Source organism: Lathamus discolor, chromosome 1, assembly GCF_037157495.1.
Source record: "Lathamus discolor isolate bLatDis1 chromosome 1, bLatDis1.hap1, whole genome shotgun sequence".
NCBI lineage: Eukaryota > Metazoa > Chordata > Aves > Psittaciformes > Psittacidae > Lathamus > Lathamus discolor.
Window position 1 is genome coordinate 87,315,595 of NC_088884.1, and position 24,843 is coordinate 87,340,437.

General features: G+C 54.8%; 3 protein-coding genes and 1 long non-coding RNA gene across 9 annotated transcripts; 3 read left to right on the plus strand and 1 right to left on the minus strand.

Annotated features, from left to right (window-relative positions):
- Positions 1-456: 456 nt before the first annotated feature.
- PARM1 (prostate androgen-regulated mucin-like protein 1) lies at positions 457-18,423 on the minus strand. 2 transcript variants are annotated; one of them, XM_065684822.1, is made up of 4 exons: positions 18,199-18,423; positions 2,871-3,518; positions 1,553-1,631; positions 457-714 (listed from the first exon to the last, which is right to left on the minus strand). In XM_065684822.1, exons 1-4 carry the CDS (start codon positions 18,356-18,358, stop codon positions 630-632), a joined length of 972 nt encoding a protein of 323 aa, XP_065540894.1. In that variant the 5' UTR covers positions 18,359-18,423; the 3' UTR covers positions 457-629. The 2 variants fall into 2 exon arrangements, with proteins under 2 accessions (XP_065540894.1, XP_065540903.1); XM_065684831.1 differs by lacking the exon at positions 18,199-18,423 and adding an exon at positions 13,787-13,910.
- On the plus strand, positions 8,315-11,833 carry LOC136007242 (uncharacterized). Its single transcript, XR_010609546.1, has 2 exons — positions 8,315-9,174; positions 10,189-11,833. It is a non-coding gene; the product is annotated as an uncharacterized LOC136007242 (long non-coding RNA).
- On the plus strand, positions 17,677-21,898 carry BTC (betacellulin). Of its 3 annotated transcripts, none has more exons than XM_065684858.1 (6): positions 17,677-17,819; positions 20,618-20,713; positions 20,941-21,058; positions 21,163-21,330; positions 21,597-21,704; positions 21,793-21,898. In XM_065684858.1, exons 1-5 carry the CDS (start codon positions 17,747-17,749, stop codon positions 21,700-21,702), a joined length of 561 nt encoding a protein of 186 aa, XP_065540930.1. In that variant the 5' UTR covers positions 17,677-17,746; the 3' UTR covers positions 21,703-21,704; positions 21,793-21,898. The 3 variants fall into 3 exon arrangements, with proteins under 3 accessions (XP_065540930.1, XP_065540939.1, XP_065540949.1); XM_065684867.1 differs by having other exon boundaries at positions 21,163-21,309; XM_065684877.1 differs by lacking the exon at positions 20,618-20,713.
- Positions 21,899-21,905: 7 nt separating this feature from the next.
- Positions 21,906-23,530, plus strand: LOC136016975 (collagen alpha-2(I) chain-like). Of its 3 annotated transcripts, none has more exons than XM_065684793.1 (4): positions 21,906-22,512; positions 22,678-22,773; positions 22,862-23,077; positions 23,339-23,530. In XM_065684793.1, exons 1-4 carry the CDS (start codon positions 21,906-21,908, stop codon positions 23,482-23,484), a joined length of 1,065 nt encoding a protein of 354 aa, XP_065540865.1. In that variant the 3' UTR covers positions 23,485-23,530. The 3 variants fall into 3 exon arrangements, with proteins under 3 accessions (XP_065540865.1, XP_065540879.1, XP_065540872.1); XM_065684807.1 differs by having other exon boundaries at positions 23,393-23,530; XM_065684800.1 differs by having other exon boundaries at positions 22,862-23,530.
- The last annotated feature ends 1,313 nt before the right edge of the window (positions 23,531-24,843 follow it).

Here is a 24,843-nt window from a genome sequence, read left to right on the forward strand (position 1 = left end):
ACGTGGGCTGGGGTGGTGATGTGTGTGAAATCAGGCATCTCTCAGCCCAGGAGTGTGCATAGTCAAAAGACCTTCCCACAGGCTCTCGGGTGTTGGGTGGGGGAAGGAACACAATTAAATGGGAAAAACATGAAATTATAAACTTGTGTGCAGAAGCACCTGCAGGAAAAGGGACTGGTGATGGAGCAGCCCCATCACTGCTCCTGGTCCCTGGCAAGGTGAAGGATTGATTCCCCAGCAGGGTGATGAAGGGAGGTTGGAGGAAGGGGCACATGAGAGCATGGGAGACCTTTCACGCTGCTGGCTCTGGCCATGGGGCAGCAGCATTTCAAAGGATGCCATGGCACCGGTTGAACTTCCATCCTCTCCCTTTACTGCCCCCATTCACTTGGGGAATTTGGGTTCCCTGCCTACAAACCAAGTGGCCAAAGTGTGCCATGACCCAGAGTTTCCTCCGCAAAGGCCAAAATTCAGGTTTATTGTGGGCACCGCACGCCTGCTCTCCACTGCCTGTCATCTATCAGACCCACCATAATCCAGCCCATGGCAGTGGCATCTCTTTGACAGTGGATGCTCTCTGCTGAGGAAGGATTTATAAATTAAGGATTTATTCTTTCTCCTCATCCCTGCTAGGAGTCGTCGTAAAGAGGGTTGTTGTAGTTGCCCCAGGAACCGTAGTCGTGGTCATCCAGAAGCCTGCCATAGGAGGAGTGCCTGCCAAGAGAAAGCAAACCACCCAGTGTTACCAGTTGCTTTGGTGGTTTATTAGTTATTTAACCATGGGGTGAAAAAGAAATGCATGTGCATCCTCACTAAGCTAAGCTGTGGGATATTTTAACAAGAACAGCACTACAGAAAATAAGTCCAGGAATTTGCCCCTGTTGACCCATACTGGGACATGCCAGGAAATTAAAACAGAGGGAACAGAGCTGACAGAGGGGGCATTTAGATTAGATACACAGAAGAAGTTCTTCCCTGTGAGGGTGGTGGGGCCCTGGCACAGGGTGCCTGGAGAAGCTGTGGCTGCCCCATCCTGGCAGTGTTCAAACCCAGGTTGGACAGGGCTTGGAGCAACCTGGTCTAGTGGAAGGTGTCCCTGCCTGTGGCAGGGGGTTGGAATTGGATAAACTTTAAAGTCCCTTCCAACCCAAACCAGTCTGTGATTCCATGAAAACAAGACCTTTTGCTGGTTTTGGTTGTCAGCAAAGCCTCATTACAGATGCTCAGCACTGGGCTGTGCTGCTGTTTATTGTCTAAATTACAGCAAGACCCATGGCAGGGATAATTACTGTGCTGAAGAGTGTCTCCAGCATTTGAGTGAGGCTGTTGTAAAATGAGGAAGAAAAACTCTGCTTTTCCACATAGACAATGTGGAAAGTGGTAGTGGTAGATAATGTAGATGTGGCAGGTCCAGAGACTGCATGTCACCCTGCAGGACTTGGGGACAGCATCTCACCAGGGCTTTGCCCCTGAGCATCACCCTTGTGAGTGCAGCCTTGGAGAGAAGGGGGCCCCAGTTCAAGCCAGGCAGGCACTGCAAAACCAACCTTACCTGATCTTGAGGTATGCTGCTGCCCCGAAAACCAGCACCACCACCACGATGACTGTCACGGTTATGGCCACGATGCTCCCTGTGGAGAATCCATCAGAAAAAGCAGCACTCACCCCATCACCATCGCAACCACCCCACACCCCAGATGCTCCCGGTACACCTGTGCCAGCTATCTCTGGTGGGGGGCACATTCCCTTACTGCTTCCCAAAAGGATGGTGGCACCCATATATTTTTGCTTCCGATAAAGGCAGGGCAGGTGGATTTTGGCTTTGGGCTTTGGTTGAGGACTATGTACTTGCCTCTTGATGCTCCCCCCAGCCTCAGACAGCATTTACTACTGTGCCAAGGGTAGAAAATGCTCCAGGTCCCTCCATTTTCTGACCTTATGAAGCACTTTCAAGCTCTCTGAGCTTGCAGAAGAGGACAGGTGAAAGCTAGTGTCAGCTTACTGAGGTCTCCAGGAGGGAGGAGCAAAACCTACGTTTTCCAAACTCAGCATGCAACCAGTACCCAGCCAGTTGTTTCCTCCCATCCTTAAGTGTTTCAAGTCGAATTTTCAACTAAGAACTGTATTCACATCTCTGGGCAACTGGTTTGGTATCTATGACTCCTTGTCTCCAGCAGTGGAGCAGATGACACAGACTCCTCCAAGAAAGCTCAGCTATTGCTAAATGGTGTTCTCAGGAAGCTGGCCACCTCTTCCTTTCCAGTTCGGGGGGGGGAATCTGCCCCTCTTGTCTAGGCACCTTGAGGTTGACAGAAGGAGCTGATCCTGTTCCTCTGCTCTCGTGAGACCCTACTTGGAGCACTGTGTGCAACTCTGGTGTCCTCAACATAAAAAAGACATGGAGCTGTTGGAACAAGTCCAGAGGAGGGCCACGAGGATGATCGGGGGACTGGAGCTGAGACAGGCTGAGAAAGTTGGGACTGTTCAGCCTGGAGAAGTGAAGCTGCGTGGAGAGCTCAGAGCAGCCTTCCAGTATCTGAGGGGGGGCTATAATGGTGCTGGGGAGGGACTCTTCATCAGGGACTGCAGTGAAAGGACAAAGGGTAACGGGCTCAAACTGAAACATGGGAAGTTCAGGTTAGATCTAAGGAAAAAGTTCTTTACTGTGAGGGTGGTGAGGCACTGGAATGGGTTGCCCAAGGAAGTGGTGAATACCGCATCCCTGGCAGTGTTCAAGGCCAGGTTGGACAGAGCCTTGGGCGACATGGTCTAATGTGAGGCATCCCTGCCCATGGCAGAGGCCTGGACCTGGATGATCTCAAGGTCCTTTCCAACCCAGACCATTCTGATATGGAGGTGGTGGTGCTCACCTGCACTCAAGGCACGCGGCACCTCTTCCATAGTGATTCCAGTGGAGACTGTGGTTTTACCAGTGGCCATGGACTCCTCTGCTGCCATGGGGCTTGTCAGAGTCACTGGGGGGGACGTTGGCTCCACGGCTAGGCTTGACACCATGGACAGTGTCCCCAGGGAAGGGACATCCTTGGCCAGCACAGGTGGCTGGGTTGTGGCGGGGCTCATGAGGACAGGTGTTGGGGACAAGGCTGTCCCAGGGTCGCTGGTGGGGAGGGAGGAGGAGGATGCAGCTATACGTGTGGTGTTGGGAGCTGCCCCCAGATCCATCGTGCTTCTTGCCATGTCCGTAGTGTTTGCTGTCCGAAGACTTGGGGCTGTCTCCAAGGTCATTGGCATGGAGCTAGGGTTCGAGACTACAGGTGACCTGTCTTCTATGGTGGTGGTGACAGCCACAGTGATGGAGGCAGGAGCAGGGGACAGTGCTGCTGCAGGGGTGGCTGAGGAGGATGGCCTTTCTTCAGTGGGTTCCATGGACATGGGCTGGCCAGGAGCTGGTGTGGGGAGAGCTGCATCCCTGGAGCCTGGTGCCACTGGGATCCCCTCTGAGAGGAAGGGAGGGCTGGTAAGGGTGAGGGGTGATGCTGTGGAATCATCACCCAGTCCTAGGAATGAGACAAAGGCATATGAATAACTGGGAAATCCTTGGGGCAACTCGGGGTTTTAGGATGAAGCTGGAAATATGTTTATTGTTACTTAAAATACCAAGAGCCATCTAAAAGAGATGGGAAATGTATCTGCATAGCTAGAGGCGAGGTTTAAACCAGACCAGTCCCCCAGCATGGGTCAGCACTGTTTTTCCCCAAGGTTAGGATCCCCCCATTCCCCAGCACCCCCTACAGCTTCCCAGCATCTGCTCCCAGTAGCCAGCACAGCAGCAGGGGAGCAAGCACCTCCCCAGCAGCAACCACAGCACAGCTGGGAATAACACAAGACACCTCTTTCTCCTCTCCCCCCATTTCCTTGTGCATTCATTTGTCCCCGTTTCTTAGCATGAAGATGAGTCATTTTTCCCTCTGACCCCACCAGCAGATTGCTGGGGCGTTCCCCTCCCCCTCTTTCTGCTCTCCAGGGTTAAACTCAGCACTGGGCCAGCGCTAGCAGCTAGCTCCCTTGGCACAGCTGGGCAGAGAGAAGAACATGCCAACACTAAATGACATCAGGAAGGATTTTTATTCCCATGCATTCATTTATTTACACCCCCAGAGCATCCCAAGCCCAGCACTGGGAAGAGCAAGAACTTGCTCTGGTGCAAACAAGCCACAATAAGAGGGACTTCACAAGGACATGTAGTGACAGAACAGAGGGGAATGGTTTTAAACTGACAGAGGGGAGATTGAGATGAAATCTTAGGGAGAAGTTCTTCCCTGTGAGGGTGGTGAGGCCCTGGCACAGGTTGCCCAGAGAAGCTGTGGCTGCCCCATCCCTGGCAGTGTTCAGACCCAGGCTGGAGAGATCTTGGAGCAACCTGGTCTAGTGGAAGGTGTCCCTGCCTGTGGCAGGGGGCTGGAACTGGATGAGCTTTAAGGTCCCTTCCTTCCCAAAAACAACTCAGCAAAATGCTGGTTTGTGGGAATGCTGAAGCCAAACTCTCACTCCAGTTTCAGAGACAGCAGCTTGGTACTTACCTAAGTGTGAAAAGACAGCAGTGAGTGCACAGACAGCTATCATGGTAGCATTTTGTGAGTAGGAGCTTGTGGACCATACATGGCTGGGTACCACTGGTGGGCACACAAGGGTCTCCTCCCTGCCACCAAGCCACCTCCCAGGGAGATGTTGGCAGCTACCACAGCCAAATCTGCTGTCCCCCAAAAGTCAGACTGGAACTGAACCCATACAGGTGACACCCAGCAAGAAACGACCCAAGCTGCACTAGAGATGTGTTTTCAGTCTGACAGGGTTGTTGCTGCCCCACCATGCAGCTGTTCCAAGAAACAGCAGCATGGGAGGGACTCAAATGTGGGAGCAGGGGCTGGGCAACACATGGCTCCTTCAGCAAAGCCCCTTGCTGCCAAGCACCCAGGAGAGCCACAAGGCTCCCCGGACACTGACAGCACTTCATGCTAAAGGAGAGATGGAAACACTTAGTGCCTGTGTATAGAAGTGGTGGGATGCAGCATCAGTGAACAGGGACTCAGTAACTCATATTTTTGGGTGTTTTCAGCCATGAGTGCCAACAGAAGACTGCAGGTGTCTAATATGGTTTCACTCAACCTGCACAGCTTCAGTGGAGGAGGACAGCAGAAGGAACATCTCAGCTGAGGATCTCCAGCTCACTGCAGCAAGCACTGGGTATGTAACACCTGTAATGAAGGCAGTTTTTGTCTAGGAACTGCAAACATATGTTTGGCCAGGGATTTAAAGCCAGCTCTGGGGCGTGGCTTCTGCTAGAGCCCATGACAAGTCTCTGGCATGCTTGACCCCATATTTTTTTTTCTGGTGCTATAGAGACACTGATGGGTATCTACATTTCCCAAGCAGCAGGGTCTAATGCCTCAAGTGCTCTTCTCCTAGGGACGTGTACTTGGACATGCCTCCAAGCTTTCACTGTCCTCAGGCTCTCGGTCTGCTGAGGCCCAAGACTGGTAGACCTTAAAATAAGGGAGGGGAGGTGGATGACAAGCTGGAATCTGGTTACCAAATAAGCCACCAGGCTCAGCACCCATGGTTTCCACACCCAGCCCAACCACAGCAGCAGGGAAGCACCCAGGCATCCCCCCTCCTCCTTCCCAAAGCACACCAGGCTTCTGCAAACCTGCTGCTGTCATCAAGGCACTGATGTCTCTTCATCCCAAGACCTCACATCTCAGGCTTCCTAGTTAATAACTGGGAGTTACTGGCATGTGAACTGGAGCTGCATTGCCATGATAATCCTGAGCTTAACAGCCATTAGTGCAGATGAATGCACTGGTTTTCACAGCTTGGCTTCACCTGCAGCATCTCATCAGGAGAAAGCCTGCTCACAGCACTGGCTCCCTCCAACAAACCCAGTGGGTCTCCACTCCTCCTGCCCCCTCCTTCTCCAGAAGCTGGTGGCTCCCTTGCTTAGTTCAGGCATTGCAACACCATAAACCAAAACCAGATGATCTTAAGGTCCTTTCCAACCCTAACCATTCTATGATTTGTCATGCCATATAGGTGGCAGAGTACAAGGAAGGAATGATGCAAAATCTCTATCTCCTTTTTGAAGGGAAAGAAGGTGCAAATGCCCTTTCTAGCAGGTAGTTAGCCCACAACATGGCAAGAGCTGAAGGTACCATCAGCCACAATCCCAGGAAAGCACAGCCTTCTTGTTTTCATGGCCAAGGGTGGGACATGAAATCTCTGCCTGGATTCAGGAGGAGCAATGAGCAACAGGGCCTTTCTCAAGGTTTTAACACCATACAGCCATGCTGGGTGATATGCAAGAGGAGGTATGGTCTCTGCTGGAGAGCAGAAGGTCTGCTTTACAGATGCATGGGTAGAAAGGCGTATCAGCAATGCATCTTGATATAAAAAGCTTCTGACCTCAGATAATTGGATTATTTCCTCCCCAGCACCATCTCTGAGAAAGTCAGCCTGTCCCATCAGCAGTGGCACAAGGCGCCATTGCTACAAGCGCTATTACAGCAGCAAACCCCTCATCCTCTGCAGTGCTGCCTGAAGGCGCCCAGCTGACCTGGCATCCCCTTGTTAATGCTCACAGCTCATGCATGCCCCAAGCACAGCACTCAACTGGTTTAAGAGGTCTGCACTGGAGATGGTTAAGCCGAGGCAGAAATCAGATGTCATGCGGTAGCAGAGGCTGCTGGAAGAGCTGAAAAACCCACACCAAGCATCCCTTCACTCTTAATGTTCTGCAGATCAGGGTTCAACATGTTTCAAGGTCAGGTTGGACAGAGCCTTGGGCGACATGGTCTAGTGTGAGGTGCCCCTGCCCATGGCAGGGGTTGGAACTGGATGACCTTAAGGTTCTTTCCAACCCAGACCATTCTGTGAGTCTTATCTGTATTTCTGTAAAATAATCTTCTCTCCCCCACACTTGACACTGCAATGTGACTTGTCCAACAGGTAGCAGACAGCCTCTGCAGCCCATAGCACAACACGCTGCTGTTACATCAAGCCCATCAGCACCCTTGCAGGACTGTTAGCACCTTGAAAGTTTATTACCCGTCTAAATGTGGATGCTTCCAGTCTTTTGGACACCAAGATCAGCTCTTTGCAAAGCCACCCTGGCATCCCATGTTGCTTGCTTGTGCTTTGGGTCAGCAGAGCTCTCATGAGCTGCTTGGACATTGGAGGGAAACCAATAGGGACCTCAAAAAGCTGGCAGTGCTGCTAGCCAGGGTGAGTCAGGAAGTTTCCAATAACATCTAAGGGGTATAAACTGAGAAGGTGAGCCAAAACTGGATGCAGGAACAATTCTTGGCCACTAGCTGAGTGCTCCCAGCCAAGTCACAAATCACAGCAACATCTCCCAGGAAAGTAAGCACAGCCAAAGGCTACTCATCCCAAAGACAATGCAGGCTGCTTCTGACCCAGGTTAGGATGAAGGGACAAAGATGACCTGGCTGAGAGCACCAAATGTCCTCAATGCCACTGCTCATAGGTAGCCTGCCCCACAGGTTGGTGTTGCCTGTCCCCAGGGAGATGGATGGCCAGAAGAACACCCAGCTTGTCTGCAAGCCCATTCCCCTACCAACACATCTGCAAAAGGAAAGAAGAGCTGCTTTGTCGAGCACCTGGACTGTAGGAGGAGCAGCTGTGAACCAGAACAGTGCACTGGAATAAGGGACCAAAAAAGCAACTAGAAAAACTTATTTTAGGACCACATGGCTTCAAAGGCTAAAAAAGCCCCAAACAGGGGTTGTCAGAGGGACTGGAGGATGTTAGATGTCAAAGGGTGCCAAACGTAGTCTGGCCATGAGGAATTTGCCCATTGCCTAATTCACTTAAGGCAGTTGACCACCCTGCTGGAATCCAGCTTAGAGGAGAGGCAGATAGAGAACTGCCAGGGCAAGGGAAGCAACTAGAGTAACAGTAGTGTCACACTTCACAGCCCCACATGAAAGGTCCTTTTTTTCCTAGGCTGTCTCCTCTAGGAGTATGGAAAAGAGCCAAGAACATAAAACCCAAACCCCTGTAATTCAAATACCTTGCTTTTAAGGAATATTAACCCTAATCACCTGCCAACCCAAGGAATGAACCCTCCACCTGATGGGTTATCTCCCTCCCTTATTTGCATGCTGCTCTCCTTACTTCTGAAAGCCACAGAAAGGTGAAGGTCTCACTCTTGCAGAAGCTGAATGCTTGGGAAACTGCTGCCTAGCCTGGCAGCCTCTCCAGCAATGCATTTCTTACGCACTCTACAAGCAATCACAGCAAAGCTCTAAAATCGCTTTGCCAACTGAAACAGCATAAACCCCCCCCCCCCAGAATACATCTGTAGCCCAAGTGAATGACATCACATAGAGCAGCCATGCCACAGCAAACAAACATCCACTGATAAAGCAGAAATGGAGCTCTTAACGAGCTTTACTTCATAACTCATCTCATCTGATATAACTGTCAGAAGCACCAGCTGACCTAACCCACACACCACATGCCTGCTCTCAGCCTGAATTAACTGAGGCACCCGTACCCCAGCTGTCAAAGGTGGTGCTCCTCTAAACACCAAAGCCACAAGGATAAAGGTTTCTGTAACATCAGTATTATTCAGATAAACATTATACCATTCTACAAATCAGAAATCCCTAGTAACCTCATCATATACCCACAAGATTTATCGAGGTAAGATAAAAAAGGATATTGATACCACCCTATCCTCTGCTGTGTAGATATTAAGGAGCACATAAAGTTTAAAACCAGCACAAGAAACAACTAGAAGCAGCATCAGAGTATCAGCCCAAAATGAGAAGGAATGGATTAGAGACAACCTACACACAACACAGGTCCAAAAATCACCCAATACTATAGACACATTTATTTACCACACAGTTGAGACAAAAAGCTAGGACCCAAGCCTGAGCTTAAATAGAGGTCCCGGCCCAATGGGCAGAGGGGTGTTGGGGCAGGGGGTCCCAGGTGAGTCTCACCAGGATGATTAGGGGCTCTGACATAAAAGCTGGTGGCTGGAGCTCTGTCCTTTCTGTATTAGTAAGGTAATGGGGAAAACATAGGAGATAATTGATGAATAGTAGTACTCATAGAGGAAAGCATGTACAGAGGAGTGAGTTTCTCTTTTAACAGTTTTAGAGGAGCACCTGGACCCTAAATGCTAAGGTAAGCTGGTGTTTTTTACTCAGGGTGATGGTTTTGGTGGTGTACAATTGTCTTTGACCTCTTTCAGGTCTTACATTTTCCTGGTTCTCCCCAAATAATGATGATAGAATAACCCTAACTCCTCTGGTCCTGCAGCATGTGTTGGTTTATTACCAGGGTCAATGATGCAGAGCAGTAAAACAATTTATGTTTAAATATAGGGTGAGGACTTCCTGTTCATGACCTTGCTGGCTTGGTTTTGGTTTCTGTGGCTGGGAATTCTCAAACCTTGTGCTGTTCTTCTGCAGTTCCCTTCCTTCTTGTTCCTGCTCAGGTGTAATTTTAATTGCTATTGCTTCTCAGCTATAAAATTGCCAGTATCTAGCTGTGGATGGCAAAAGGTCTTCCTGTGGTGACTAAGGTTGAATAAAATCAGTTGTTGCTTTGGGGTAAACTTGTTTTTCAAGCTGTTCAGCACTGGGCTGCGTCACCTTCTCTATCACCGTGTGATGTGGGCTTTGGTGGCGTTCATGTCTCTTCTCTCTAATTGGAGAGCCTCATCTGCACTACACAAGGGTCTGATTAAACTCTGTACTGATAGGGGAGAAGCAACAGGGAGGATGTGGTGGTAGTCTTGGACTTTGACTTGGGTCTGTGCCCTTTTAGGGCACTGTTGGAGGGCCCCGCCTTTTTATGTCTGAGAAATAAGGATGATGGGGTGGTCTGGGAACAGCTCTGCAGGGTCTAAGCAGTGTCTCAGACCTCACAAGCTTTCCACGCTATGCCAGAGGGGACACCTTGTTAGTCTGGTACTGGGAAATGGTAACTCTTGGTGACATCTCTGCCTGCTGTTGAGCTTCAGTGAGTAAATCAGGGACAACAAGATGGGTCTCCAGGTCTGGAGCAAAGCTCCACCGCTGCATATGTGTGCTAGTGACCTATAATGCTAGTAGGAGCAAGAGCACCCCTGGGTGATGTGCTGCTTTCTTGCTGCCTGCTTGGTTCCTGCTGTATCCCCTTTCTTTTCCATGCCAGGTTGTGTTGGTATAAAACCAGTTGTCAGAGGAGGAAGAAACCAAGTGAGAAAACCAGGGGCCAGAAACATCAACAGGTAAAAGGCAAAGCACTCCAGGAGCTGCGTAAAGAAGCCAAGGCCATCAGATCAAATAAATCTGCATTTGCTCGGATTTGCTGGCAAGCCACGCTGGCTTCCTGCATGATTAGTTTTCTTCTGCTGCATGGCAGCTAAGTGGTTTAGGTCTAATTGCTCGGGAGCCTGAAGCTTTCTGTAGCCCAGAGAAACAGCTACGCAATGGAAATGGATGTGCTATCTCCATGTGTCCCTCACCATTGAGAAGCCCCATCCCTGGGGGTGATGCTGTCCCAAACATGTAACTCACCAGGACACCCTGGGAATGTCCCTTGGCACCTCTCCTTGAGGGTGCAGACCCCCTGGCGGTTGCTGCTGAGCAAACCCATCTGTACACCCCTCTGGGGATGGCGGGGTTGTACCAACATCTCCTGTAGATGTATGTCCTGCTTCTTGCAAAAGGCAAGAGCAGAATCCACATGGCCAAACATGTAAAACTGGGGGCTTCAGGCAAGCTGGCATGGAGAGGGTCCAAGCAAAGTCTCCACTGGCTGTTGGGTTTTGGCCTGGCTTGGGAGTTGCTTTTTTCCAGGCTATTGCATAGGAGGAAGGAGCTAACACAGGGACCTGGCTCGCTCCTGAACACTTTTCAGACCCTGAGGAAAGCTGCGGCAGGCAGATTGCTCTTGAGGAACCAGATGGACAGCTTCACCACTCTGCAGCCTCTGCTCCTCACAACTAAAAATGATAATGTCAGCTTGTAAAGTAAAGATGGTTGCTTGCATGTTTCCTATCACCTGCTCTTCCCCTGCCTGGGGTGAGTGTCCACATCCTCCTCAGCAACTCTCCGCCCCAGTGTCCAAACCCAGCAGCAAGGGCTCTTGGTTGTACAACAAACCCATTTTTTTACAACAGCTATGGAGCTGGGTGGCCACACCACCCTCCACACAACTAAACCATTATGTTCCCACCTCAACACTATGTGTTGCTTAATTATTCTACTCATGAAGTCCTTGATCCTGAAGCTGCAACGACATTATGGCAGAAAAGAAGATGAGGAGGAGTCTTCACAGCTTTTTTCTCCTTCTGAGAGTGATTTGTGGCTACTGGTCAACTGATGCGGCCAGAGGTGACTGATGAGGACCTGGGGTGGAAAGCCTCTGTGTTCCTGGAGAATCCCTGCTGGCAAGACCTGTGTCTCCACTGGGGTGGGCTAGCAGGCTGTCACCTCACATGGTGCTTTAGCTGATTGCTGGGAGCTTTTGCCCTCATTAAGAGCAGTAGCTGACAGCACCAGCTCATTCTAAAATGACTTTTGCTTGATATAAATAAAACACACTTTAATACTGCATGTTATATTTTTGGAACATGCAGATATGTGTTATGCTGTGCTTATTTCCCTGGGATGTTACATCATAGGATGAGAAACCACTTGTCAGCTCTTGGGGCTGATAACTGGCAGATGAACCTACATGCAATTGGGCTCTCTCACAATGCCTTTTCCCAAGTGACTATCTTGAATATGGTTCTTGAGCTGGCCAGCCCTGTGTCAAAGAGCAGCTCTGCCGAAGTGACAATGCACCAGCTAAACCATTTTCCTGGCTAGTTGCTAATTATTGCTTCTAGGGGCAGCTGTCAGCAGCATCAGCCCCATCTCAGCCTTCCTCAGGAGAGGAAGCAATTGGGTTCAGCAGAGGAACTTTTGAGCATCTTCTGTTATAGAGGCCAAAGCTGTAGTTTGCTTATTTAGGCTGGGAGATGAGATAATTGATTACCCATCTCCCCTCCAGCTCATATATTGGGAAGCAGGGCTGGGAGTGCTCAAAGCTCCATCTCCTCCATGGCAGCTCAGAGCAGCCTGTGGTGCCAGCCTCAGAGACTCCCAAGAAGCAGCTTTTCCTCCCTGGAGGGTCCTTGCAGAAGCACCCAAAGCTTTTAAAGCTGAAAGCTGCCTCTTGCAAGTACCTGAAAATGTTTCAGCTGCTCAGTGCAAAGCAAATTGCTAAAGGGGAAAACGGGCCTGGGCCTGGGGCTGGGCATTGTATCAGGGCAGCAAAGCAGGTTTGAAATGACATCCAGAGTGAGAAGTAATAACAGGATGAAAACTTCCTTGTGTGAGATGCTATTATTTCATTACGTGGCCAGGCGAAGCCCAGTCTTATTTTAGTCCTGCCCAGTGACGTCCTCTCTATCACTCAGTCCTGAAGAATGAGCTCGAAGCGTATGTAAATCATGCTTATTGTTTTCTCATGGGTGATAAATATAGATTTTAAGTATTATTTATATGGGGACAAAAAAAGTCGTAGAAAGCATCTGAAGGATCTGGGGCTGGGAGGGTGTTTGGGAGCAGCCTGAGAGCCACAGGGTTGTACTCCAGGGAAATCTTTCCTGGATCTTTTGCCAAGCTTTGCTGGTGTTGGGGCTTTAGAGAGGGATGGTCGTGGGAACAGCCTTGGGTTTGGCCTAGGCGCTGGGAAAAACCCGCCTCCAACCCCAAAGCGGCCAAGGGCTGACTCCCAGCCGAGGCTTGTGAAAGCAGTGACCAAACTGGGACCACTGTGAGGGAGGCAAGCAGCATCTCTGTGGGGTAAAATGTGGGCTCATCCCCCTCCCTCCCAAACGCACTTGCTGGGAAAGCACAGAAACAAGAGCTTGTGCAAAGTCCCCCTTTCCGAGGAGAAGGATATAGCAAGCTCTCCCTCCTCTTCCACTAAGGGGGTCCCTCAACAAGGGGAGGTGATATGGCCCAGGATGATGGTTTGCTGCTCCTGCAGACATGGCGTCCCCAGCTGCTGTTTTGGGGACATGTCACGTCAATCTGCTGCAAGCCAAGAGCAATTTAATAACAACAGTTTTGCTTAATGCTTTTCTCCTTGTGTGTGTCCCCATCACCTGGTTATGCAAGTGCGTTTTCCATGTTTCTGAGTGAGCAGCTCTCCTTGTTGTTTATTAAAACCCCAGCCTGGACAGAAGGGGTGACCTGTGCATGCTGTCATTTGAAAGCGGTCGCTGTCGTGCTGGCCAGGGACCAAGCTGTCTGCCCTGCCTGCCTTAGTGGGGGCAGGATGTTGAATTGGGTGTTTCTGTGAGATAGGGGAGGTTGATATTGCTGGGGGGGAGATGCCCGGAGCTGGTCGCTGGGTGTGCAGAAGCCTCCGCTCAAGGCCGGCGTGAGAGACAGAAGCTCCTTCAAAGCAGTGACCCTGCTAGGAAGGGGGTTGCAAGACGGGGGTTGAGCTCCAGCCGGGCAGGGGGCTCCCCGTGAGGAGATGCTGGGGTCCCCTGAAGTTGTCCCCCTGCCAGCCGAGGACCATCTACAGGGCTGGCGCGAGGCAAAGAGGGGCCGAACGCCCCCCACCCGGCCTCACTGGTGCCGGGGCGCCTGTGGGCACGGGTGGCACGAACGGGACCGGTGCGGGGGGGAGCATCCTGCCTCCGCCAGGAAGCTGTCCCCGGCGAGGAGGGGGCTGCCTTCCCCCTGTCCCTATCGCGGCGGTGGCCGGTTCCCCCCAGCGCTATCCCGGTGCGGCGGCGGGCGCTTACCTGAAGGGAGGAGGAGGAGGGCCAGGAGGAGGCGGCAGCAGCAGCCCATGGTGCCGGCGGCGCTGGCAGCCGCGGCGGGAGGGACGGACGCACCGCCCGCTCCCGGTACCCGCCCGCCGCCGGCCCCGGGCCGGCCCCCGCGCCACCGCCCCGCTCCAGCGCCGGACGGACAGCGGCACCTGCCGGCACCGGGCACCGCGCCGGGACACCGAGTGCCAGGGCAGCACCAGCGCTACCAGTGACCGGCTCCGGGCAGCCCACACTGGGCACGGGCGCTGGGATGCGGGGATCGGCTTTCCTAGCGCCATGCCGGCTCCGGGTGGGATGGCATGGCATGGCATGGGACGGGATAGGATAGGATAGGGTGGAATGGAATAGGTTATGATATAAATAATAGAGTAGGATGGAATAGAGTGGGATAGAATGGGACAGGATAGGATAGGAAAGGAAATACAAGGATAGGATAAGATATGATGGAATGGGATAGGATAGAATGGGACAGGATAGGGTAGGAAATAATAGAATAGGATGGAATGGGATAGGATAGGATATAAAAGAATAGGATACCACAGAAAAAATAGAATAGAATGGGATTGAATGGAATGGGGTGGAATGGAATTAAATATGATCAATGGGACAGGATAGGATAGGATACAGTAGGATCTGATAGGATATGATAGGTTACAGTAGGATATGATAGGAAATATTAGAACAGGATAGGATAGGATGGAATGGAATGGGCTAGAATGGAAAAGGATAGGATAGGAGAGCATAGAGAATAATAGAATAGGATGGAATGGAATTGGATAGAATAGAATGGGATAGAATTTGAAAAGATATAATAGGAAATATTAGAATAGGATGGAATGGGGTGGGATAGAATGGGACAGGATAGGATAGGGTAGGGTAGGGTAGGATAGAAAATAACATAATAGGGTGGAATCGGGTGGAATGGAATAGGATAGGATATAAAAGGATAGCATAGAAAATAATAGAATAGGATGGGATAGCATGGAATGAAGTGGAATACAATATACAATACAATACAATATTAGATAAGCATCGAATAGAACATTACCAGATAGAACACAATGGGAAGGGACAGGATAGGATAGGATAACATAGAAAATAAGGGAGAAGAGAGGAGGAAAAGGAAGAGAAGGCAAAGGGAAAGAGAAAGGGAAAGGGAAAGGGAAAAGGAAGGGGAAGGGGAAGGGAAGGGAAGGGAAGGGAAGGGAAGGGAAGGGAAGGGAAGGGAAGGGAAGGGAAGGGAAGGGAAGGGAAGGGAAGGGAAGGGAAGGGAAGGGAAAGGGAAGGGGAAGGCACCCTGCCATGGCTGGATGGGGTGCCCCCATGCCCTCACTGAGCATCACACACCACATCAGAGGGGCTCCTGGGGCTGTGGCAGGGGACACCCTGGGTATGTGCATCAAGAGGAGCCAAGCCAGAGCCATGCGGCCAGGCTTCTGCCTTTCCACAGCATGAACAGCACAAACAGCACTCAAAATGCAGCTCACAATGCCCAAAGGACCCATCCTGGGGACACCCTTGGCAGAGCGGAGGTACAAGGGCCATGGTTCTACCTGTTTCCCTCTGGAAAGAGCTTTGCTGTGGGTGGAATATTTTCAGGCTGAACTTGTGTTCTCTATGAGCTTTCTCATGCTCACTCTGGAAAAGGATGTCATCAAAGCCAGGCCTAGGGTTATGGAGCCATCCATCTGATTGCATTGTGTGGTGTTTTCTCGGGATGGATCCTGGCTCTAGGCCTAAAACAGCAAGACACAAAATCCAAGCCAGCTGGTGTTTCTGGAGCGGCCAGCATGCCAGCTGCCTTTGGCATACATTGGACAGCATCTCAGCTCCCCTTGAAACCTTTCCTCTGCTTGGGAGGTGGAAAAATAACTGGTACAGCTGCAGGAACGCGGGAGCTGCATGATTCCACTGCTGCTGGTCTCCCAGCCCTTGCTTTGGCTCTGTTTTGCAGAAGGTGCTGCATGTTTCCATGGCCAGGAGGAGGTTTCTGAGGAGAGGGCAGGGCTGGGCACAGACACCACTCCCCACAATGGCATTGGGTGTTGGAGTCATGTCTGCATGGCCACATCTGCCTGATCACCTCTGCCTGGTCTCAGCATGGCCCCATCTGCCTTGAATCATCAACACGGTGACATCAGGAGGGCCACACCTGCGTGGTCACATCTGCCTGGTCTCATTGGCACAGTCACATCTGCCAGCCACCCCTGCCTCATCTCATCAGCACGGTCACCTCAGCAGGGCCACCTCTGCCTGGTCATTTCTGCCTGGTTTCATCTGCCTGGTCTCATCATCATGGCCACCTCATTTAGCCACCTCTGCCTTGCTACCTATGCATACCGCATGTACCTGATCAGCCCTCTCCGGTCACCTCTGCCTGGTTCATTGGCACGGTGACATCTGCTGACCATCCTTTCTTGGTCTCATCGGCATGGTCACCCCAGCAGAGCCACCTCTGCCTGCCTGGTCACTTCTGCCTCATCGTATCATCATGGCCACCTCTGCCTGGTCTCATCGGCAGGCCCTACCTGCCTGGTCACCATGGGATGGCTAGCTCTGCCTGGCCACACAGGTCCCTGGGCCTCCCCAGGGCAGATGTGATACTCAGGGTGACAGTGAGGGCAGAGGACATAGGGCCAGCAAGATGTCCCTTTTGGGAGATACCTTCTGCCAGCCCTTCGTCATTCCTACTGGAGAAGGGAAACCACTACGTCCAGCGACATCTGCCTTGGGGCTCCAGCTCTCTTAAAAGCTCTTTAAAATGCTTTCCCTCCCCAATTTTATCCAGATGTGAAGGATGACAAAGGAAGACCATTTGCTTTTTGTGGCCACAAGGACTTTGCTTCCAGCTCCTTCCCTTCACCTGCCCCATGGAGACGAAGCCGGCTCCTCTTGGGTGTCTCATCTCACATCCCAGTGCCAGCTGCTGGTTTCCCTCATCTTGTCCAAGTCCCTGCTGTCCGCAGCGGAGCTTTGCAACGTTTCTCTAGTGGTTTATCACACCCTGCCTGCTTCTGGGTGGCTGGGGTCTTCCCCTACCACCAGCCAGGAACCGGGCTGTCCACAAGGGCTGACGGCACCAGCATGCTGGAGTGTGCCAATGGTTTTCTGGCTGGCCAGAGTGACAGGAGCTCACTCACCCCTTGGCCACTGGCCAAATGGTATGGCTGGGTGGCTGCCAGTGCTTGCATTAACAGCTGCCAGCTTGTGGTTTGAGGTCACCCGTTCTTTCCAGTGTTTCATTTCCACTTATTTCATGCCTGTAATGACATGGAGCAGGCCACAGCCCCACCACCCCACCCTGCCTGCCCTCCTCTGCTGGGAGAAGCTCTTTGGCTTTCCCTGGGGCCTGGACAGCATCATTCATAGCACCGCATCCCCACTGAGCATCCCCGGATGCCAGGAGGGAATGTGCCAGCATCCCATCACCGCTTAGGGGTTCTCCTCCTCCTTGGGACATCACTCAGGGGACCAGACACATTGTCCCAGGGGACTAGAATCATCCTCCTAGGCAAAAAATAGACCCCAAGGCCAACGTGCGGAAGGCTTGTGCCAAGGCACAGCGCCTCAGAAAATAATTTGTAGCTGCTGTCGCTCCCTGCCAAGGGCTTTGGGAGTGTGTTTTATTAGCAGCTCGCTATGAATAAATCTCCCTTTTCATAACATGACAGCCAGGAGTGGAACGCCCGGAGCCGCACTTGTGGTAGGGTGGGATGGGGGGTCCCTCTGGCTCCCTGAATCCCCAGGGATGCTGGAGTGAGGCTTCTGCTCGATGCTTCTCATGCTCGCTCGAGGAGGAAGAGGAGGAGGAACAGAAGAAGGAGGAGGAAGAGGAGGAGGAGGAGAACGGTTATGCCGGCAGCGACCGCCCTCGTCCCGCCCCGCGGCAGCCGCCGGGCACCGGGTACCGGGCAGGCGGCGGCTGCGCTCATGGAGGCGGCGGCGGCCCCGGCCCCGGGCGGCGGCCCCGGTCCCCTGTTGCTCTGCCTGGCACTCGCCTCCGGTAAGCGCGGGGCACCCGGCGCGGCGCGGCGCGGCTCGGGGGTCCCCTGCTCCGACAGAGTCCCGGTGTTCCCCTGTCCCATCCCGCTGTTTCCCGGTGCCACGCTAGTGATCCTCCACCTCCTTCCCGGTCCCATCCGGGTGCCCCCCTGTGCCTGTGCTGCTGCTACCCCATCCCGCTGCCTCCCCACACAGTCCCAGCCTGCTGATCCCCCCCTGATTCCCCATCCCGACGCTGCCCCTGTCCCACCCTCATACCCACCCCGGCGTTTCTCCAGTCCCACCCCAGTGACTCCCCGTGTTCCCCGGACAATCGCATCCCAGTCCTTCCCCCATGCCCAGTCCTGTCCCTGTACTCCCCCGTGCTTCCCTGCACCCACCCCATGTGCATCCATGTCCTGCGCTGGTAATCCTCACTGTCCCATCCCAGTGCTCCCCTGTACCAACTTGGCTCTGGATCTCTGAATCCCTCGGGGCCTGGATGGAGCCGGGGTGCCCTGGGTGGATCCTGGAGTAGGGCTGGGATGCGACACAGCTCATGGCATACCCGTGGCTTGCCTCCTTGGCAGCGCCAGGGATGGGGAATGCGGGGAGCTGCCGATACCTGTTCAGCAAGTGCACAAGTGTCCCGGTGTTAGCTCCCAAGTGCGTGGGAAGTGGGAAAAGCTGGCTGCAGCTGCCTGCTCAGGGCTGCCAGGAGATAACCGCAGGCAGAGCTGAACATCAGCCGGGCTCGGTGATACCCTGGGCATCGGAGCGCTTTGGGTTTGGCCCTTTGGCAGAGCTGGTGCATGACAAAACCTGCCCAACCTGTGCTGGCAGGAAGAGCTTCGGGGTGGCCGACCTGTTCTGGGGCGGGGGTGCCCATCAGACCAAGGCGATGCCCCACGTGGCTGCTTTCCGGCAATTCGGGCTTTCCCAGGGGAGTGTTGAGGGTGTTATGGCAAAATAACCCTGTGTTTGGGATGCTTGTTCCTCGGTTATCTCTGACTGCCTTACACAGCAGAGACGGGCTCTCAGCGTGTCACAGAGTTGAGGTTGTTTGCACACACAAGGGGCTGAGCTCAGGGTATTGGGGGGCACCCCACACCCCCTGCCGGAGCAGGAGGTGCCATCGGGGCTGTCCTCTCCAAGGGGCTGCCAGCCCAGAGGGTGCCAAAATCCACATCTGGTTGCAATAAGGGTGGGGATCTCGTCTTGGTGGGGATCTTTCCATGCTGAGCTGTAAACTCGGTCGCTGGGGGTGAAGTCAGCCTCCCTCCCTGTGCTGCTCCCTGCTGGCTCCCAGGGGAGGGGGCAAAACCACCCCATGGCTCATCCCTGGCTCCCATCAGGCAAATCCCACCCCGCTGCCTGGTCCAAAAGGGGCTGCATCCCCTCCCCGATGGGATTCTTCAGCTGAAGAAGCCCTGGCAGAAGCTCAGCCCTGTCCTTGTTGCAGCTCTGTTACCCAAAGTGTGTCATTGGCTATATATAGCCAGGAGGGATGCGTGTGCTGGGAACATCTCTGTCGTGGGACGGGGAGGACACCGGAGCCTTGGCAGCCTCTCCGCTGCTGTCAGGGTACTGGGTAGGAACATGGGAACCAGGCTATGCAGCTGCCCAGGCTTGGTGCCCAAAGTCCCCCTTTCCAGGAGGCCTGGACGTGGGCAAGCTGCAAAGTGCACCCACTCAGAACAGAAACACCCAGAACCCTGCCCCACCAGGCAGGACCTGTCCCCACTCCACTGGGTGCCAGCACAATGGGGTGAATCCCTGGGGAGGGCTGGGCTGGGAGCAGGACCGTGCTGAGTCAGTGCTGGTATGCCAGCGATCTGGTTACCGATCCGGTTACTGCCGCTGCTGTCAGGATGTGCTGGGTCTGAGCCAGCCCTCAGCTTTGTCCCATTGCTACAGCGAGCACAGTTACCCCTTTTCCAGCTTGATCCATGTCCCAGTGTAGCAGTGAGTGATGTCGTGGTGGGAATTTAGCTGTTGGACACTGGAAGCAACTGGGCTTCGGTGGGTGCTGAATTGCAGCGCTCACATCTCCCCACTCCCATGGCTGGTGTGCTTTTTAGAATCACAGAGTCCCAGACTGGTTTGGGTTGGAAGGGACCCTAAAGTTCATCCAGTTCCAATCCCCTGCCATGGGCAGGGATGTCTTCCACTAGACCAGGTTGCTCCAAGGTTGCTCCAAGCCCCACCCAACTTGGCCTTGAACACTGCCAGGGATGCAGCAGCCACAGCTTCTTTGGGCAACCTGTGCCAGGGCCTCACCACCCTCACAGTAAAGAACTTTTTTAGATCTAACCTGAACTTCCCCTGTCTCAGTTTAAACCCATCACCCCTTGTCCTACCACTACAGTCCCTGATGAAGAGTCCCTCTCCAGCATCCCTATAGGCCCCCTTCAGATACTAGAAGGCTGCTCTGAGGTCTCCATGCAGCTTCTCTTCTCCAGGCTGAACAGCCCCAAGAAGACCATGGTCTTCAGAAAGGGAGCTGGACCTCTCTGGGGATCCCCCCCCCCATCGTCCTCCCTGTGCACTGGGGCTGCTGGCTGCCCACAGGCTGTGCTGTGCCCCGTAAACCCCTCCCGGCTGGCTCCAGGACGCTGGTGCTGGGTGGAGGAGGCAGGCAGGGCCCAGCTTTCCCTTCTCCTCGCCCTGGGGAACGGCCAAGCCAATGCTGCTGGGGAAGGGGGGGCTCTTTGCCAGTCCCCTTCCTATGGCCAAGGCCAGGATGAGTGGCTGCGGTGGGTGGTGGTGGTGATGCTCTAGCCAAGCTTCACCCCCTGACCAACCTCCGTTGCCTTTCAGGTTTGGCTTTTATTGGTTGTGTGAGTGCTGACACAAATGTCACCACTGACCATGGAACGGAGGGATTTACCTGTGGCACAGCCCGGAGCTGCATGGGTATGGTGCAAGGATGCTTAGGGGAGCTGGTGACACCGGATGGGAGCTGAGCAATGCAGGGCAGAGGGCTGGGATGGAGAATGGATGTTGTATCTACCACAGCCACGCAGGGAAGTGGCATGCCACAGCCAAGGACACACATTCCTGTGGCTCTGGATGGACCAGATGCTTTCTGAGGAGAACTGTAACCCCGGGGGGGGGGGGGACCGTTTTCCTTGTCACCCCAGGGAATGTGACACAGCTGAGGCGGCAGGGACACTTCTCCAGGTGCCCGGAGGAATACAAGCACTACTGCGTCAAGGGGAGATGCCGATTCCTTATGGCCGAGAAGGCGCCGGCTTGTGTGTAAGCCACTGCTGCCGGGGACATGGAGAGAGGGAAGAGGAGGGCACCCTGGTGGGGTTTTGGACACCCAATCCATCTTCTGCCTTCCCTGTGCCATGGGGTAGGTGTGAGAGGGGCTACACGGGGGCTCGCTGCGAGAGGGTGGACATCTTCTACCTGCGAGGCGACCAGGGCCAGATCGTCATCATCTCCTTGATTGCTGCCATCGTCACCCTTAGCATCCTTGTCGTCTGCGCCTGCCTCTGCAGTCAGTACGTGGTGGGGGGAACAGGGTGAGGCATGGGAAGAGGAAGCCCTGGGTTATGTGGGGTGCTGCCCACCTCCAGTGGCTTCAGGAGGTTGGATTTAGGGATCCCTGCCCTGGCCTCTGAGGGTGCTGGGGGGTGTGTGATGCATTGCCTTCGAGCTGGACACCATGCACGATCCCACCCAGAGCTTCTGTGGGTGAAAGTGGAGGGAAGAGGAGCAGCGAAACTTCCATGCCTCGTCTTCCTTTTGGGTTTTATGTTGGTTTTAATTATTCCATCCCCCACCAAAGCCACTGTCGGAAGCAGCGTAGGAAGAGAAAGGCAGATGAGATGGAGACGTTAAATAAGAATTTGCCTTCCAAAAGCGAGGACGTGCTGGAGACAGGCATTGCGTGAAGGTACATGGGGTTGGTGATGGCGACTGATCCCGGGATAACGGGAGGACCCCCACGAGGGGCAGCCGCTCTCCCTCCCTTCTCTCTGCAGGAGCTCCAGGCACCTGCAGGCGGGTCCCGGACAGATAGCGGCACCGGCTGGCTCGAATCGCGCGGGCTAAAACTAGCGGCGGCGTTAATAAAGGGGTGAACGGGAAGGTGCCCATGTCTCGACCGGTCCTTGCTGGGGAACGCCGCCGGTTCCGGCTGTGGGTGTGTGGGTGCTGCGCTGCTGCCCCGAGGCCCGGCGGCGCAGCCCACTCCCTCTGCGTCCGCCAGGGGGCGCCGCAGTGCGGGGCAGCAGAGGCTTCAAAGCCTCTACCGCGGCCGGCAGGGGGCGCCGCCGCCGCGGGAGGAGGTCCGTGTGCTCGGGGGCTCCGCTCGGCGGCGGGCGCCGCGCTGGGGGCGCTGCCGCCGCGGCCCCTGCCTGCGGCTGGGCGGACGCCGCCGCTTAAGGGCGGGGTCCGAGCCGGAGACCGGGATGAGGGAGCCGCTCTGCCGTCTCCCCGGCGCTCCGAGGAGGAGGTTTCACAGAGAACCGAGGGCGACGTCGGTCCCCGCCTGCCCTGGGCGGCCTCGGCATCCCGGGACGTTGCCGAGCAAGGGAAACCGGGGGCAAATGGGAAGAACCGGCGCTGTTTCCTCACTTCTTCCTCCGCTGCTGGGCTACGATGCGGGTGCGGCGGCACGAGCCGCTTCCCGGTTACCGCTGCTCGCAGCCCCGGCTTTGTGTGTGGGACTCCTGCCCGGAGCCACGGGCGGAAACGGGCAGGTACCGGGGGTCGGGGCTGCCTGCGCCGGTAGTCGCCGGTGAGCGGGTTCTCGCCCTGTTTCTGGGGCCGGACCATCCATGGGCTCCCGGTGACCTCCCCGGGTGCTGAGGGTCTCCCGGGGCGGCCGGTGACCCTTCCCGTTGCCGGCTTCTCTCCTCCCGGAGTCGGCACTGGCTGTTGCTTTTCCCTGGCTCTTCACCGCAGCGGCTCCGGCAGGACAGAACTTTCCTTCCGTCCGGCTCTGGCGAGAGCTCTGACTGGTGAGTGTGAGAGCTGCTGGGGAAAACTGGTTTTCACTGGGGCTGCTCTCAGTGGAGCCGTGGTTTGACTTAAGCCCTTCTTTTTCAGCTCAAAAGAGGCTGCGGTGGGAGCAGAGGCCCAGAGCCCCGCACCGGTTTCTGGAGCCCCGTTGGTGGCTCTGCGAAGCCCGGCCGGGCACGGGGAGAGAGGGCCGCCCCGGTGCTGCCGGCCCCTCGGGAGCTGTCTTTGAACCCGGGGGTGCCGTGTGGGGAAAGCTCATCCTCACCGAGGAGCACGGCCGAAGGGTGAGGACACCTCGGCGGGGTGAGTGCCCCGACTCTGTGCGGTGGGATCGAGGAGATGGCTCCGGGGGAATCCCCGGGTACCGCAGGAGGCACCGGGGTCCCCGTTCAGGGTAGCTGTTGGGTCGGTTTGGGGTGGCTTCTGTGTATTTTTTGGAAGCTTTTGGGTAGGTTTGGGTAGCTTTTAACGGGTTTTGGGGTAGCTTTTGGAGGTTTGGGGTAGTTTCAGGGGAGTTGTATGCTTGGAGTTTTGTGTGTTGGTTCAAGTCCCTGTTTCTTTCAGGTTCAGCTCATTTATGGTTCAGGACACTGTTCTTGCCCGCCTTTTTTTTTTTAGGCCCAGCCCCTGGATGTGTCCAGTTCCATTGTGGCTGCAGCTCGTGTCCATCTCCAGCCCGGCTGCTGCTTCAACTGGCTTGTGCTTGTTGAACTAAGTCTGGTGTATGGCCAGGTCATAAATCAATCACTGTCTCAATATGCAGATGAATATGACCTGTCATAATTGCTCGCTCTCCAGCCCTGGGCTAACAAGCACCCAAGACTCTTGCAGTGGTTGTACATGCCTTGAGTATAAAGAGTTGGAGCGCAAACCCAATGTGAAAAGCACCTTTCACCCCAGAAACTACCTCAGATGCTGAATTCAGGCGAGTGCATGCTGGGTGTTTCAGCATTCAGGGACCAACGTGACTGAACACCCTCTCCAGCCGGGATCCATGCACCAGCCTACCCTGCTCCCACAGCCCAACCCCATCCAGCCCAGCCCTGGCTTTGACCCCAGAACCACTAACAGGGTCTTGCTTCTGAGCCCAAAGGTGCGGGACTCTGGCCCCGGCCCAGCCCCAGGGCGCCGTTCTGCAGCCGGGAAATGCCATGTCCATGCTGCAGAGCCCCGGCCCCAGGTGCCGAGTACCAAAGCACCCTCCTGAGGCCCCAAGGCGAGCTCCTGAGGTGCTGAGCAGCAAAAGTCAGGATCTGGTCTGTGTTTCTGAGCCTCAGCATCAGCCCAATGAGTCATGGCAAGACTTCCATACACGGGAGTTCTGTTTCTAAGCTCTGAACCTGTTTCTTGAGCAGCTAAAAGCAGAACTAGGGCTCTGAGCCCCAGAACTGACCACGTGAGCCGGGTTCTGACAGGTGGGGCTTGCTTTCCATTTCTGAGCACCAAATCTGGTTTTAGTGACCCTGGTTTCGAGCCCCCAAACCGCAGGACTCGGTCTCTGCTTCTGAACCCAAACCGGCCCCAGGAGCCGGTTGGCTTCCTGACTCCAGCGCTCAGGACTTTATGTCTCAGCTCCGAGCCCGGCTCCAGGCCAGGCTCAGCCCTCGCTCTCCGCTCCCAGAGCGTGTGCCGGAGCCCGGGGTGCCCTCCTCAGGGACCAGCCCCATGCCCACGGGGAGCCTCAGGCGGGTCCCGGAGCCGGTGTGCAGCCCCGCAGGGCTCGGTTCCCTCGGGGCCCGGACCGCCCCCGGCAGCCACGTGCGGGGAACGCGGGGATCGCTATGGAGCCCCAGCGCCGACCGGGGCCGGTCCGCGCTCTGCGGGGCTCTGCTGAGCCGCAGCCCCCGCTGAAGCCCCAGACCGGCCTCAGTCCCCGAGCCCGGGCAGGGAACCAGAGGACGGCTCGGGGGAGAGGGCAGGCCCCGACCCGCTCCGAGCTACCCCCGCAACCGCGGAACCTGCACCACCCACAGCAGCACCGCGAGAGCCGGCAGCCTCACCGGTCAACCCTCAGGCCCCGCCCTGCGCATGCGCCCAGGGGGAGGAGTCTCAGAGGGTGGTGGGGCGGG